The sequence below is a fragment of the Salmo trutta genome, chromosome 5, assembly GCF_901001165.1.
Source record: "Salmo trutta chromosome 5, fSalTru1.1, whole genome shotgun sequence".
NCBI lineage: Eukaryota > Metazoa > Chordata > Actinopteri > Salmoniformes > Salmonidae > Salmo > Salmo trutta.
This window is the reverse complement of record NC_042961.1, coordinates 23,212,565-23,224,517: the sequence shown is the minus strand read 5'-3', so window position 1 is coordinate 23,224,517 and position 11,953 is coordinate 23,212,565. Positions and strand designations below refer to the sequence as shown.

Genomic DNA, 11,953 nt, shown 5'->3' with positions numbered 1-11,953 from the left:
TGAGCCCTACCCCCACCACCACCACCATCATCCCCCACAACCGCCAGTCAAAGCTGATTACTATGGAGGAAAGACATTATCCCCATCAAATCCCCTTGTTTGAGGCCTTTGTGCCTAAATGAATTTCTAACTGGCCTAGATCTTTTGCAAACCTCCACATCAATACATTTTAAACGCCTCTCTCCAGCGTGCTTAGGGATGTTATGGACAGAGTACTAACCTCAACGTTATCCATATTGTGACATTCTATTGGACATTCTTTCTAACCTCGTCTTAATGCCTCTTTCTTTGTGATGTTGTGGATTGAGGGTACAACAAGCCAACGTTAAAAGGCAAAGTCTTAGATACAGAATCTCTGCATGACATGTCACAGAGCGAAAAATAGAGAGCAGGAATTACTTTCAATGCCCATTCCGGACCAGCACATTCTCATGTACTGTAAGCGTAAACCAATCACTCGTACAATTCACATTGTTTCGTTGGTAATCAGTTTCCAAGGAGACCATAATCTTATCTCTCACTGATGTGAGTAATCCAGTGAGGCAGGTTCCTGATGTTGGGGTGCATAAATGAAAACAGACATTTACTGTGTTACCCCCTTCCAGTGCTCCATTCCCATAGGACAGCTAAATAATGAGTGGAACCAGGGATGGATATCGTGATCAATCTCCCGAGTTGCTAAGTGACAGGGACAACGGAGGCCTGTTTTTCAGTGTATCTCCTACCTCTAATGCATCTACTCCTGTTACACTTGAACCCCTTGCTGGATATATGCTTTGAGGGCCCAACACCTAGTGGCATGATACAATAGTTTAGGGCACAGTCATTAGTTTCAATGGTGATTTAAATGAATGTTAATTATATCCTTGTGACGGCAACTGTAAGTAGGCTACTTACACTTTTCATAAGCAGATTGCTGACCCTGTTGCAGTCATCATTGGATGCTAGAGGAGAACGGAATGCCCACAGGGAGGCAGGCTGGTTCACTGCTGGACCACGCCAAACGAACGCTGCATTGCTGGCAATGATAACATCTCGTCTGCTATGCAATCCGATGACGTGGAGAATCTCTAATGCCGGCATCTAATTCAATTACTTTTTTTTTTTCAAATCGCCGTCCCCTTTCTCTCTCAGGCAATGAAGGCATTTCAGCCATGAACATTAATCTGAGCTGCAACTGGATCTTTCGATGGAGCTCCAATTTCCTAGGTTTTACTATTGTGAGAACATTGGATGGTGTGATATTGAAAAGGAATTGTGCATACCTCATATACAAGGTCATGGACAAGTACTTTCGTTTAGTATTTTTAATGATTGTCAACTTTTAAGTGTCCACCAAATTAATACATTAAATAATTCACAAATGTATAACAGAAGGTTAAAGTATTTAGGCTTTTGTTTGTATTCATAACAGTTAATCATTGGAGGGGAAAACTCGAGCTGGACTAACATTTTAAAAGTGATCCTTAACTGCAAGTCCAGGATGAGTCATATCAGTAGGGGGAACCCTTAGGTAAGAGCTACTGTTCTAATCTTCCAAGGTAAATGTGGCTGAATGTTTAAAACGGAGCTGAACTTCCTGGTTTAGCCTCGTTTTTCGGCTCGTTCATTAAGAAATGCAGCTTGTTTGACAAATAGCCCATCTCTGGGGCTAGTTAGGGACCAACATATCACACAATGTAAATGGGACACTTTTAATGTTGCACATCTTTTAGTTGTCTCAATAAATACTTTTAATATTTGTATATGAATTTCTACAATTTATAGTTGGTTTGAGGTTAAGTCGAAGTTTGGAGCTATAGGTGGGTTGGTTGTTTAGCAACAAGACCAACGTGCAACTTTGGGGCAAAACAGACAGGGTTGGCTTGGATGGTTGACAACATGTAAACGATACTTAGTCTCCAATGTTTATTGAAAACAAAATACATTTGCACAATGAGGACTTGTCTCATGCAGTTGTTGGTTAGCTAGCTAGCAAATGTTAACCATATTAGCATTGACGTGACAAAACACCTCAACTACATGGTATCAAGAACAAGATAAACGAGCCACCTACGATTCCCCACATTGCTGCTTCTTTTCATTGTTGCTGGATATCTATCTATCACAACACACAGACTTCTGCCCCATTGAAGCGTGAGCATCGTTTGTGACATTGTCAGCTAACCAGTCTACGGACATTTTAAAGGATGGTCCCATGTACATTGTGTAATTTACTGATGGTCCCTAACTAGCCCCATAGGGATATCAAATGTCAAACCAAATTGACCATGGTCATGACGATAGGGTCGCGAGCAGCTGCACTGCAGCTTGGGGCATGTGGGCAGGAATGAAAATCAATCCAAGGAAAAGTGTTTCAGTACCCTTCATTCACTGAAATCCCATTTTTTCCCCCCCATCTCGCAAATCTCCGTTTTGGACGAGACTAACATCAATTATCGTATTTACACTTTGTAGTCAATTTTGTCACTAGAATAAATGTTTGACTCAGATGCCATATAGGCCGTTTTCAAAACAAGAAGTTACTTTTTAGGGGCAGTCGCTCTTTAACCTCTTAAAAGGAACAAACCAAGTAAAAATGTTGAGGTAACATTGCCTAACATAAAGATGGCTACATCCCTCGTACATAACCAGACCACAAATTAAGTTTAAAATATTTAATTTGTTTTAAAATATACATCAGTTAAATTCAGAAAAAATGAGTTCAGTTTTAACAGTCTTGTGTATAATTCTGTCCAAGTAATTTTTTTCAGAAAAAAAAGATTCACATGATACATAACCATGGAAACATACACTTACATACAAATCAAAGGAAATCTACAAAGCTATGAATGAACAGACACCGCATCAGGAGAGCGATAATATGCAACCAAAGAACTCAACGAAGCACACTTTTCTTAGTATGAGAAAAGAATGTGATTGCCACTCTTAACTGGTATACAGGGGTTGGGACCAACAGTTTCCTCGTAATGGAAAACATCAGGTACCACAGACTGCAGTGTGTACCCTAGAATCAAATTATAGGTATAACAGTATTAATCCCCAATAAGCACAATCACACCATATATTTTAAATGGCACCTGCAGCCAAATAAAAGTCCTGAATTAGGCATGTGTATTCTGAGAGTATTTAACATGTATTTCATTCATGTCAAAGGGATCATTTGACAACTGAACACCATAAAAGGAGACATGGTGAATAATAAACAGCAATGGATGCATACATTGATGTGACAAGACAGCATCTTTATTAGTATTCATGAACCATCTCATTGCAATAACACCGCCCTTGGGCAGGGACTGGCTTTGTCACCTGGCAGAAATGAATGCTGAGAGAGAGCACAAATGCAACTCCAAGCTCAGAATGTAGGATTACACTATAAAACCTGCTTCTGTATTCATATGTAGAGCCGGGGTTTTCTAATTGCATAATGTAATACTTTACGCTCCAGTTAGTCAAATATCAATATATCCAATAAACCCTTGGCACCGTGTAAATATTGTATTGGAGACAAGGCTCCTATGAATAACTGTGACTGGCTGTTTAAGTCATGCTCCGACTAAAATCTACACCTTAAAAAGAACTGTGAGCTACCTGTTAACGGTCACAGAGGGATTATCAGTGTGTTTATTCCACCGCATCAGATAAAAAAAAGAGGAGCGACGAAGCTGACATTTTTCAACATTTCAGACTAAATTTGAAAAAGAGCCACATGAGTGGAGCATCCTGGGAAGGTGACCTTGGATCAAAGAAGCGATGTGTCGGACAGAGATGTGTTCAATTATATTCTTGAAAGAGGATTCATTAAAGTTGCAGGAGACCAGATGTAAAGGCCTATTTATAATGCTGGGTACATTAGAGCCCCGCACATTTTATCCTCCCCCCATTTCGATTTTTGTATTTGCACAAAACCTTGTCTACAGCACATCTGATGAGCCCATTAAATATTGAAAATGTACATTTCCAGTTTCAAGACCATGACAGACTACCATTCCTCCTTTCTCTTTTTGAAGTATTAGAGACCTATTTCTGAGTGTAATAAAACATGAATAATTTAGCCAAGGGTTGTTACAACTATTAATGACGGGCTATTAACAGCACATCTAGACATAATGGAAAGACCAATAAGCAGACTGTAAGCAAAATAAAATAGCTAAAATAAAAATAAAAAGTTTAAGGCTATAAATGGGTGGAGTGACGTGAACTGTGTGGATTTGTGAGCCCTCAGTCCCACGTCACACAACAAAATGGAGTTGAATTATTCAGGTTTCAGGAGTGCAACAGAAAGCTTCCAACATATTGGATACAGTATGTGGAGAGCCTTTTATACTGGGATATGAGGACTCATCTCACTCAGGAGGGAATACAGCTCTCAAATATGACCCCAGTACTGGCAGCGGCACAGTACTAAACAGAACAATGTTTCCATTTCCTTGATATGTCTTGTACTTCTTTGTCTCAGAACAGAGATTTTAGAGGGGACTGAAACCCACATCTACAGGTACAGGGAGAGGGCAGGCTCAAGAGACATCAAGGAGGAATCTTTTTTTTCAGGTGGTTTCTGTGTTCCAGCATGCACTGCCTGCCAATGGACTTGAAATGATATTACACCGTCATCAGCCCATAGACGGTGGCATGAACATATAATACCAGACGGATTAGAGTCTGGCTGACACCATGTGGACACAAGAGCATGTCTGAGAGTTGAGGACACTGCACCAGGCATGCAAATGTATCCTGGATTACTGCCTTATAACGAATGCAACTGCAGAGCTCCCACTGTGAGCGGTCAATCTAGGATCAATAAAACAGCAGGACTGTATCATAGACTTCATAACCACACAATCAAAGAACTGTTAGAAAGGCCAACAAAAATAAACATATTTTTTCCGTCAGTAAATCATCCTTATGTGCTAAAGCTACATAGCTGAGTGTCTGATGCTGAACAAATGGAATTCAAATTAACACAAATTCAACATGGCTGAATGCAGAACGCTAAGTCAATCGAATATAATGGACCAAATGAAAAATCAAAACACAAGAAAAAAGTACACACAAGGTCAATCCATAAAATCACAAAAATAATAATCTCTTGATGAATGAATAAATATTCCCGATCCCTATAAAAGCATGTGGATGAAAATTAAACTACAGTGAAAATAAACGTTACATACTGCATGCCATTTATCAAATCCAGTTACAAGTATGACATCCTCTGTGAACCCCCACAATGGAGACTGAGTAATACACCAATCAAAATACTTTCCTGGTTAGGATATTGTCAACGGTAGAATTACCCCAAAACTCATCATCAACCAGCTGTCACACCATACAGACCTTTCGCCTTCGATTATTCCTCGTCACTTAGATGTTCTGTACACACGTACTGTAGCTGTATGAGATACAAATACGTTACCAACAGAAGTGGTACACAAAGAGAATTGAAGGCATCTTCAAGGAGATTTACTTTCACCCAGAGCCCAATGAATACTTGAAAAACACGTCCACAAAAATGCCTGGAGATGGATGTCTTGGTTCTTCCGAAAAAATGCTGACACCATTTTCCATGCCATATGGGTCTTCCTTTGTAATAGCCCATGTACAGTAGAGTTACCAATAGTACTACCGGCCTGTGTGTTTCTCGAAATGAAAATACAGTGATGACAAAAATCCAATGACAGAACAAAAGTGAAATGATCTTCAATTATAGAGCCAATGTTATATCTCCATATCTAGTTATGGAAATAATATTTACACACACAACAATGACATAAGTTGCACTCTGATTCAGGTTATAGGGGTGTAACGGTTCACCAAACCCAAGGTTTGGTACGTATTGCCGTTTTGGGGTCACGGTTCGGTTTTACAGAGGGGAAATGAAATCAATTGTTGCTTATTTAAGAAGACACAAAGCTTTGGTATTCCTGATTCCATATATGATCATGAGTCATAATACCTGATGAGAGCACAATCAGGAATAACACTTTTGTATTTTCTTAAATGAAAACACACGATTACTCATCAACACTAAAATAAAGTGCAATATGCGTGTGAAATCAACATGTAAACATGGCTCAGACATAGACAGGCCTGCGCTATAAGGTTTTCTTACAAAGAGAAAAATATGAACACTTCTGTGACTCTCATAGGGGGCCTGTCTGTAGCACGGTACTTGTCATTTGCCACTCGGTGGGTAATGCGATGGGCTGTCACTTAATAAGTAGCGCATCTGTAGCCCTGGAGGTCCATCAATCTGTAGTAAGCGCAACACAGGGTGGATTGGCCAAATCATTGACAACGTCGGTTTTAGCTTGCTTATATAGAGCGGGAACTAACTACCTGTTTGCTGAAATGGGTTACGAAGATCGTAACGTTGCTCGAGCACTTTCACGAGGTGCTGAAACCCCTTCATTTTCTCAACCACCCGAAAATGGGCGCATATCCGCGGCTATAAACATGCCTATCGCTCTTGTAGTTTCTTTGGCCGGTCAGAATCAGCTGTGAAGGGTTTCTTGAATGTAGAGGGGAGAAGAAGTTGTTATTTTTGGGGGCGTTTCCGTCTTGCTCCGGTGGTAGGGACACTGGGTGATGTCGGCATGAATGTGTCAACATGTTTGAGATGTCGGCAGCTGCATAGGCTCTTCTCGTTGAGTAGTGGCGACATATTCTCCCTGTCCATCGCTGTTGTAATCTACTAGGAAGCAAACATTTTCCAAAACTGGAGATTTAAACGATGGAGAACCCTCCTGGTTTAATCGACCACACCACTCGCCATACAGATCTAGTTCCCGGCTGCGCCTCACAAAAGAACGGTTTGAAATGCACAAATTAAGATAAGAATTTTGATTGCAATTTTGAGATATATATATATTTTATGTATGTATTCATTTGGGTACACAGTGCGGATCGAACCCAGGTCCCGTACCAACCGGTTCAGTACAAAATACGTGTACCGTTACACAACTAGTAGGTTACTATAGCTCAGAGAACACAAATACATTGACTGTTCTAGATTACCATTGTCATATCTCTATAAATAGTTGAGTTAACACCTGTGGCATAAAATGGTCACTTAAAAATAAAAAGGCCGAAATGTAAATTATTTGAATGAAGAAGTGATTGAAGAAATAATAAAAGTGAACACTTAGGATAATAGAAAGACAAAATAAACCCCCCCCCAAAAAAAAAAAAAAAAAAAAAATCTATGAAAACTGTATTTTTTTATCTAGAAAATACATTTTGGAGTGAGACCTAGAATTTCTGGAATCAAGGGTGACCTTCCTAGTTGTTGTGTGGTGGACCAATTTCAGAGAAGAGAGCCCTTAAGAGTGGGTGCTCAACAGACCAGTGCACACTGCAGGAGCTTCAGAAGGGGATCAGAACAGATCATCTCTAGGCATTGGGGGATTACAAACCCCCTCAGACAGAGAGGGATAGGCACTGTGTGGGGGTCCGGTCCACCATCCACCCCAGACAACAGCATGTACTTGCAAGTGCTCATCATTGATGGAGGAAAAGTTCACATGTTATCAGATGCCTGCATGACATAACATTTCTTTAGGGGGGGGGGGACAAAAATTCAGGGCAAAAGAGAACAAAGGAGGGAGAAGGCAACGACTCCATCCATATTGTCTGTTTTCCAGTCCTGCATATCAACGATCATCTCAAATGATGAGCTGAATCGTAGCTTCATCTGGGCTGTTCCATGAAAACACACTGGCTGGATGTTTACACACAGGAAATGACACGGTATGGCTATATCCTGGAGTCGCCCTTCTCCTCCGGCAACAGTTTGGAGTGTTTGAGAGAGAGAAAAAACTAACCCTCTGTAGGACCCTTTGTTCTGCTACTGGAGGGGTTTGCAGCTCACAGTGGCAAGAGAAGGAACGCCATGAACTTTGCCGTTCAACTGGCAGGCAGGCATTGCACATATCTCCAAAAAAATCAGCTCTTGAATGTGGTTATTAGAGAATGTGCATATTTCCTGACTAAACTCATGAGAGACAGCAGCACGGACAAAGGTAGGACCAACACGTAGGCATGTTGGCCGACTCGAATTATCCTTCCTTGCTGGTAAGATAAAGCGTCCACAGAGCAGAGAAGACTTAGTCTGTCAGGCGATATATGAAGTGAGAGGAAAAAGTCCCCTAGTCTCAGTCCAGCAGGTTACCATGCTCCTGTGCCCGGGTCAGGCTGTCTTTGCGGTGCAAGTGGTGGACTCCCATCCTCTTTGGGCTCTTCAGGGGTCGGCCGGGGGTGGAAGTGGAGGAGTTGCCGGGGAGGGGAGGGGTGTTCTCTGTGTAGTCCTCGAGCCCTGCCAGGACCCTGGGTACTATGACAGGGAAGTCCTGGGGCAGGATGTCTCTCTCCTCTGCAGAGCTGCCTACAGACCCTGTCTCCTCCACAAACTCATTCATCTTGGCCTCTGCCAGGCTGGTCTCCACAGTGATGGTTGTTGACACGGTGTCGCCACTGGCGTCGTCTTGGTTGTCCAGGGCCATCAGCAGCTGCTCGCTCTCCTCTGTGGAGAAGTCTGCTCCGTAATGCCCCCTCCTATTGCGGAGGTCAGCCACGCTGCTGGTGTCAGTGTCCAGGCTGGACTCTCGGCTAGCAGTCCAGCTGCGAGTGGAGGACCCCTCCTCCCCGTCCGAGTAGGCTCCCCGTAGTGCCCCCCTGTGGGATCCCCCGCCCCCTGGCTTGCTGGTCCGGGTCCTCTCCAGGTCCTTGACCGTCTCGCTGCTGAAGGAAGTGCGGTTGACCAGGGTGCCCTCAGAGGATGGTGCCATCTTCTCCACAAACATGCGCTGCCAGTTGGCCAGCAGGTCCTCCTCAGAGCTGCCTGAGCTGGCGAAGGCGCTGGGGGGCTGAGGGGGGCTGCTGAAGGGGCTGGACTGACTGGAAATGGGGTCTGCTGTGTCCAGCTGAGTAGGTGTACGGCAGGGGTCACGCTGCCCCCCTCCCCCTGAGGAGGAGGAAGCCCCAGAGCGCCAGCCCCCGTCCGACACAGCGGGGCTGTTGGGCACAGTGCGCTGGCGCTCGTTCTCCTCGTCGTTCTGCACCAGGCTGAGGGAGATGGCCTGGCGTGTTGCGTAGGTGCAGTTGGGCAGGGGGCTGTTCTTGGGGATCTTCACCTTGTCGTCCGAGGAGAACTCGATCACCTTGCGGCCGGGGTAGAGGGGATGGGGCGGAGGGGGGGCTGGGTAGGGGTTGAGCTTCTCAAAGGCCCCACCACCCTCCTCTCCTGGCTGGCCATCTGCTGACAGGCTGCTCTGGCTCCGACACATACCGTTCTGCTGGAGGAGCTCTTGTGCCTGGCTGCTTTGGGGTGGGACTCTGCTGCTGTGGCGGGGACCCCCATTCTCTCGACCCCCTCTTCCTGCCTCGGCCTGGGGCCCCGTCATGTCCACATGCACAAACACGTCCTCTGCCTGGGGTCGGCCTGCGCTGCTGCTGGACTGGGCAGAGTTGAGCACCAGCGGCTCAGGCTTCTCCAGTACACGGGCAATGACGGATGTGGGCACCACGTCGGCAGGCGTCAGGCTCATGGTGTCGGAGTCCTGGCCCTGGGCCCCCTGGGGACTCTTATCCGGCAGACTGGCCTTCATGTGCTTGTTCACCATGTCCTGCAGCTCATAGGGCAGCTGGAAGACAGAGGAGACACAAACATAAAACGTAACATGTTCCACAGACAGGCAAAAAAGACCATGTCAAAATCAAAAAGTTGAAGGCTATTTTAAACTAAAGTCCCGTGGTACACTAAAGTACTACATATTACAGACGTAACTTGTATTAAAAAAACATGGTACCAAATAATGAGAACTCCCAACTGCAATATCTCCCAATTCCCTCCATTAAGTGGAACGACTTTAAAAACCTGCATCTCACAAGGGCTGACAAATCTCTCTCGACTTGCGCTTTTAAAAACAGCCTGTGAAGCCACTAAGAGCTCGCAGTGGGAGTATTTACAACCTCATGTCAAATGCAATAAGCCTTAAAACTTTACCTAATAACCGAGTAGCAAAAACGTAGCACTCATATCGCTCCTATGCAGGGACTTTGTGCTCCGATCCAAATTAGAAAGCGGCACATCTCAGTGGGATACGAGCGGAGTCAGTATTGTCAACAGTTCCAGATTATTTCTAAAAGAGCTGCTATGATCCTGTAGTGGATCGGTCTCCCTGTGTAAAAGCAGTAAGTGACTAACACATGGCAGCCAGGTCAGACACAACACTGGGCTGTCTGATGCCAACATGTGAACGGAAGAGAACACAGGGATCTATCTGGTGGGTTGCCTTCAGAGAGGACTACAGTGAGGGAAAAAGTATTTGATCCCCTGCTGATTTTGTACGTTTGCCCACTGACAAAGAAATGATAAGTCTATAATTTTAATGGTAGGTATATTTGAACAGTGAGAGAGAATAACAACAAAAAAATCCAGAAAAACACATGCCAAAATGTTATAAATTGATTTGCATTTTAAATCAGGGAAATAAGTTTTTGACCCCCTCTCAATCAGAAAGATTTCTGTCTCCCAGGTGTCTTTTATACAGGTAACGAGCTGAGATTAGGAGCACACACTTAAAGGGAGTGCTCCTAACCGCAGCTTGTGACCTGTATAAAAGACACCTGCCCGCAGAAGCAAGCAATCAATCAGATTCCAAACTCTCCACCATGGCCAAGACCAAAGAGCTCTCCAAGGATGTCAGGGACAAGATTGTAGACCTACACAAGGCTGGAATGGGCTACAAGACCATCGCCAAGCAGCTTGGTGAGAAGGTGACAACAGTTGGTGCGATTATTCGCAAATGGAAGAAACACAAAAGAACTGTCAATCTCCCTCGGCCTGGGGCTCCATGCAAGATCTCACCTCGTGGAGTTGCGATGATCATGAGAACGGTGAGGAATCAGCCCAGAACTACATGGGAGGATCTTGTCAATGATCTCAAGGCAGCTGGGACCATAGTCACCAAGAAAACAATTGGTAACACACTACGCCGTGCAGGACTGAAATCCTGCAGCGCCCGCAAGGTCCCCCTGCTCAAGAAAGCACATATACATGCCCGTCTGAAGTTTGCCAATGAACATCTGAATGATTCAGAGGACAACTGGGTGAAAGTGTTGTGGTCAGATGAGACCAAAATGGAGCTCTTTGGCATCAACTCAACTCGCCGTGTTTGGAGGAGGAGGAATGCTGCCTATGACCCCAAGAACACCATCCCCACCGTCAAACATGGAGGTGGAAACATTATGCTTTGGGGGTGTTTTTCTGCTAAGGGGACAGGACAACTTCACCGCATCAAAGGGACGATGGATGGGGCCATGTACCGTCAAATCTTGGGTGAGAACCTCCTTCCCTCAGCCAGGGCATTGAAAATGGGTCGTGGATGGCTATTCCAGCATGACAATGACCCAAAACACACGGTCAAGGCAACAAAGGAGTGGCTCAAGAAGAAGCACATTATGGTCCTGGAGTGGCCTAGCCAGTCTCCAGACCTTAGTCCCATAGAAAATCTGTGGAGGGAGCTGAAGGTTTGAATTGACAAACGTCAGCCTCGAAATCTTAATGACTTGGAGAAGATCTGCAAAGAGGAGTGGGACAAAATCCCTCCTGAGATGTGTGCAAACCTGGCGGCCAACTACAAGAAACGTCTGACCTCTGATTGCCAACAAGGGTTTTGCCACCAAGTACTAAGTCATGTTTTGCAGAGGGGTCAAACACTTATTTCCCTCATTAAAATGCAAATCAATTTATAACATGTGTTTTTCTGGATTTTCTGTTATTCTGTCTCTCACTGTTCAAATAAACCTACCATTAAAATTATAGACTGATCATTTCTTTGTCAGTGGGCAAACGTATAAAATCAGCAGGGGATCAACTACTTTTTCCCCTCACTGTATCTCAACCTCAATCAGCGCTGTGAAGGAGACTGTCTCCTGCTGTCTTTTTTCCCTG

At 44.3% G+C, this 11,953-nt stretch overlaps 1 protein-coding gene across 4 annotated transcripts in view; it reads right to left on the bottom strand.

Moving 5' to 3' along the window:
- Positions 1-2,642: 2,642 nt before the first annotated feature.
- The window catches only part of tjap1 (tight junction associated protein 1 (peripheral)), an 83,977-nt gene continuing 74,666 nt past the window's right edge, over positions 2,643-11,953 (bottom strand). For all 4 annotated transcript variants that reach the window (XM_029753039.1, XM_029753036.1, XM_029753038.1 and 1 more), the window contains one exon: positions 2,643-9,641. In XM_029753039.1, the coding sequence (XP_029608899.1) occupies positions 8,154-9,641 (1,488 nt within the window). In that variant the 3' untranslated portion in view covers positions 2,643-8,153. The remainder of the gene's footprint in view (positions 9,642-11,953) is intronic.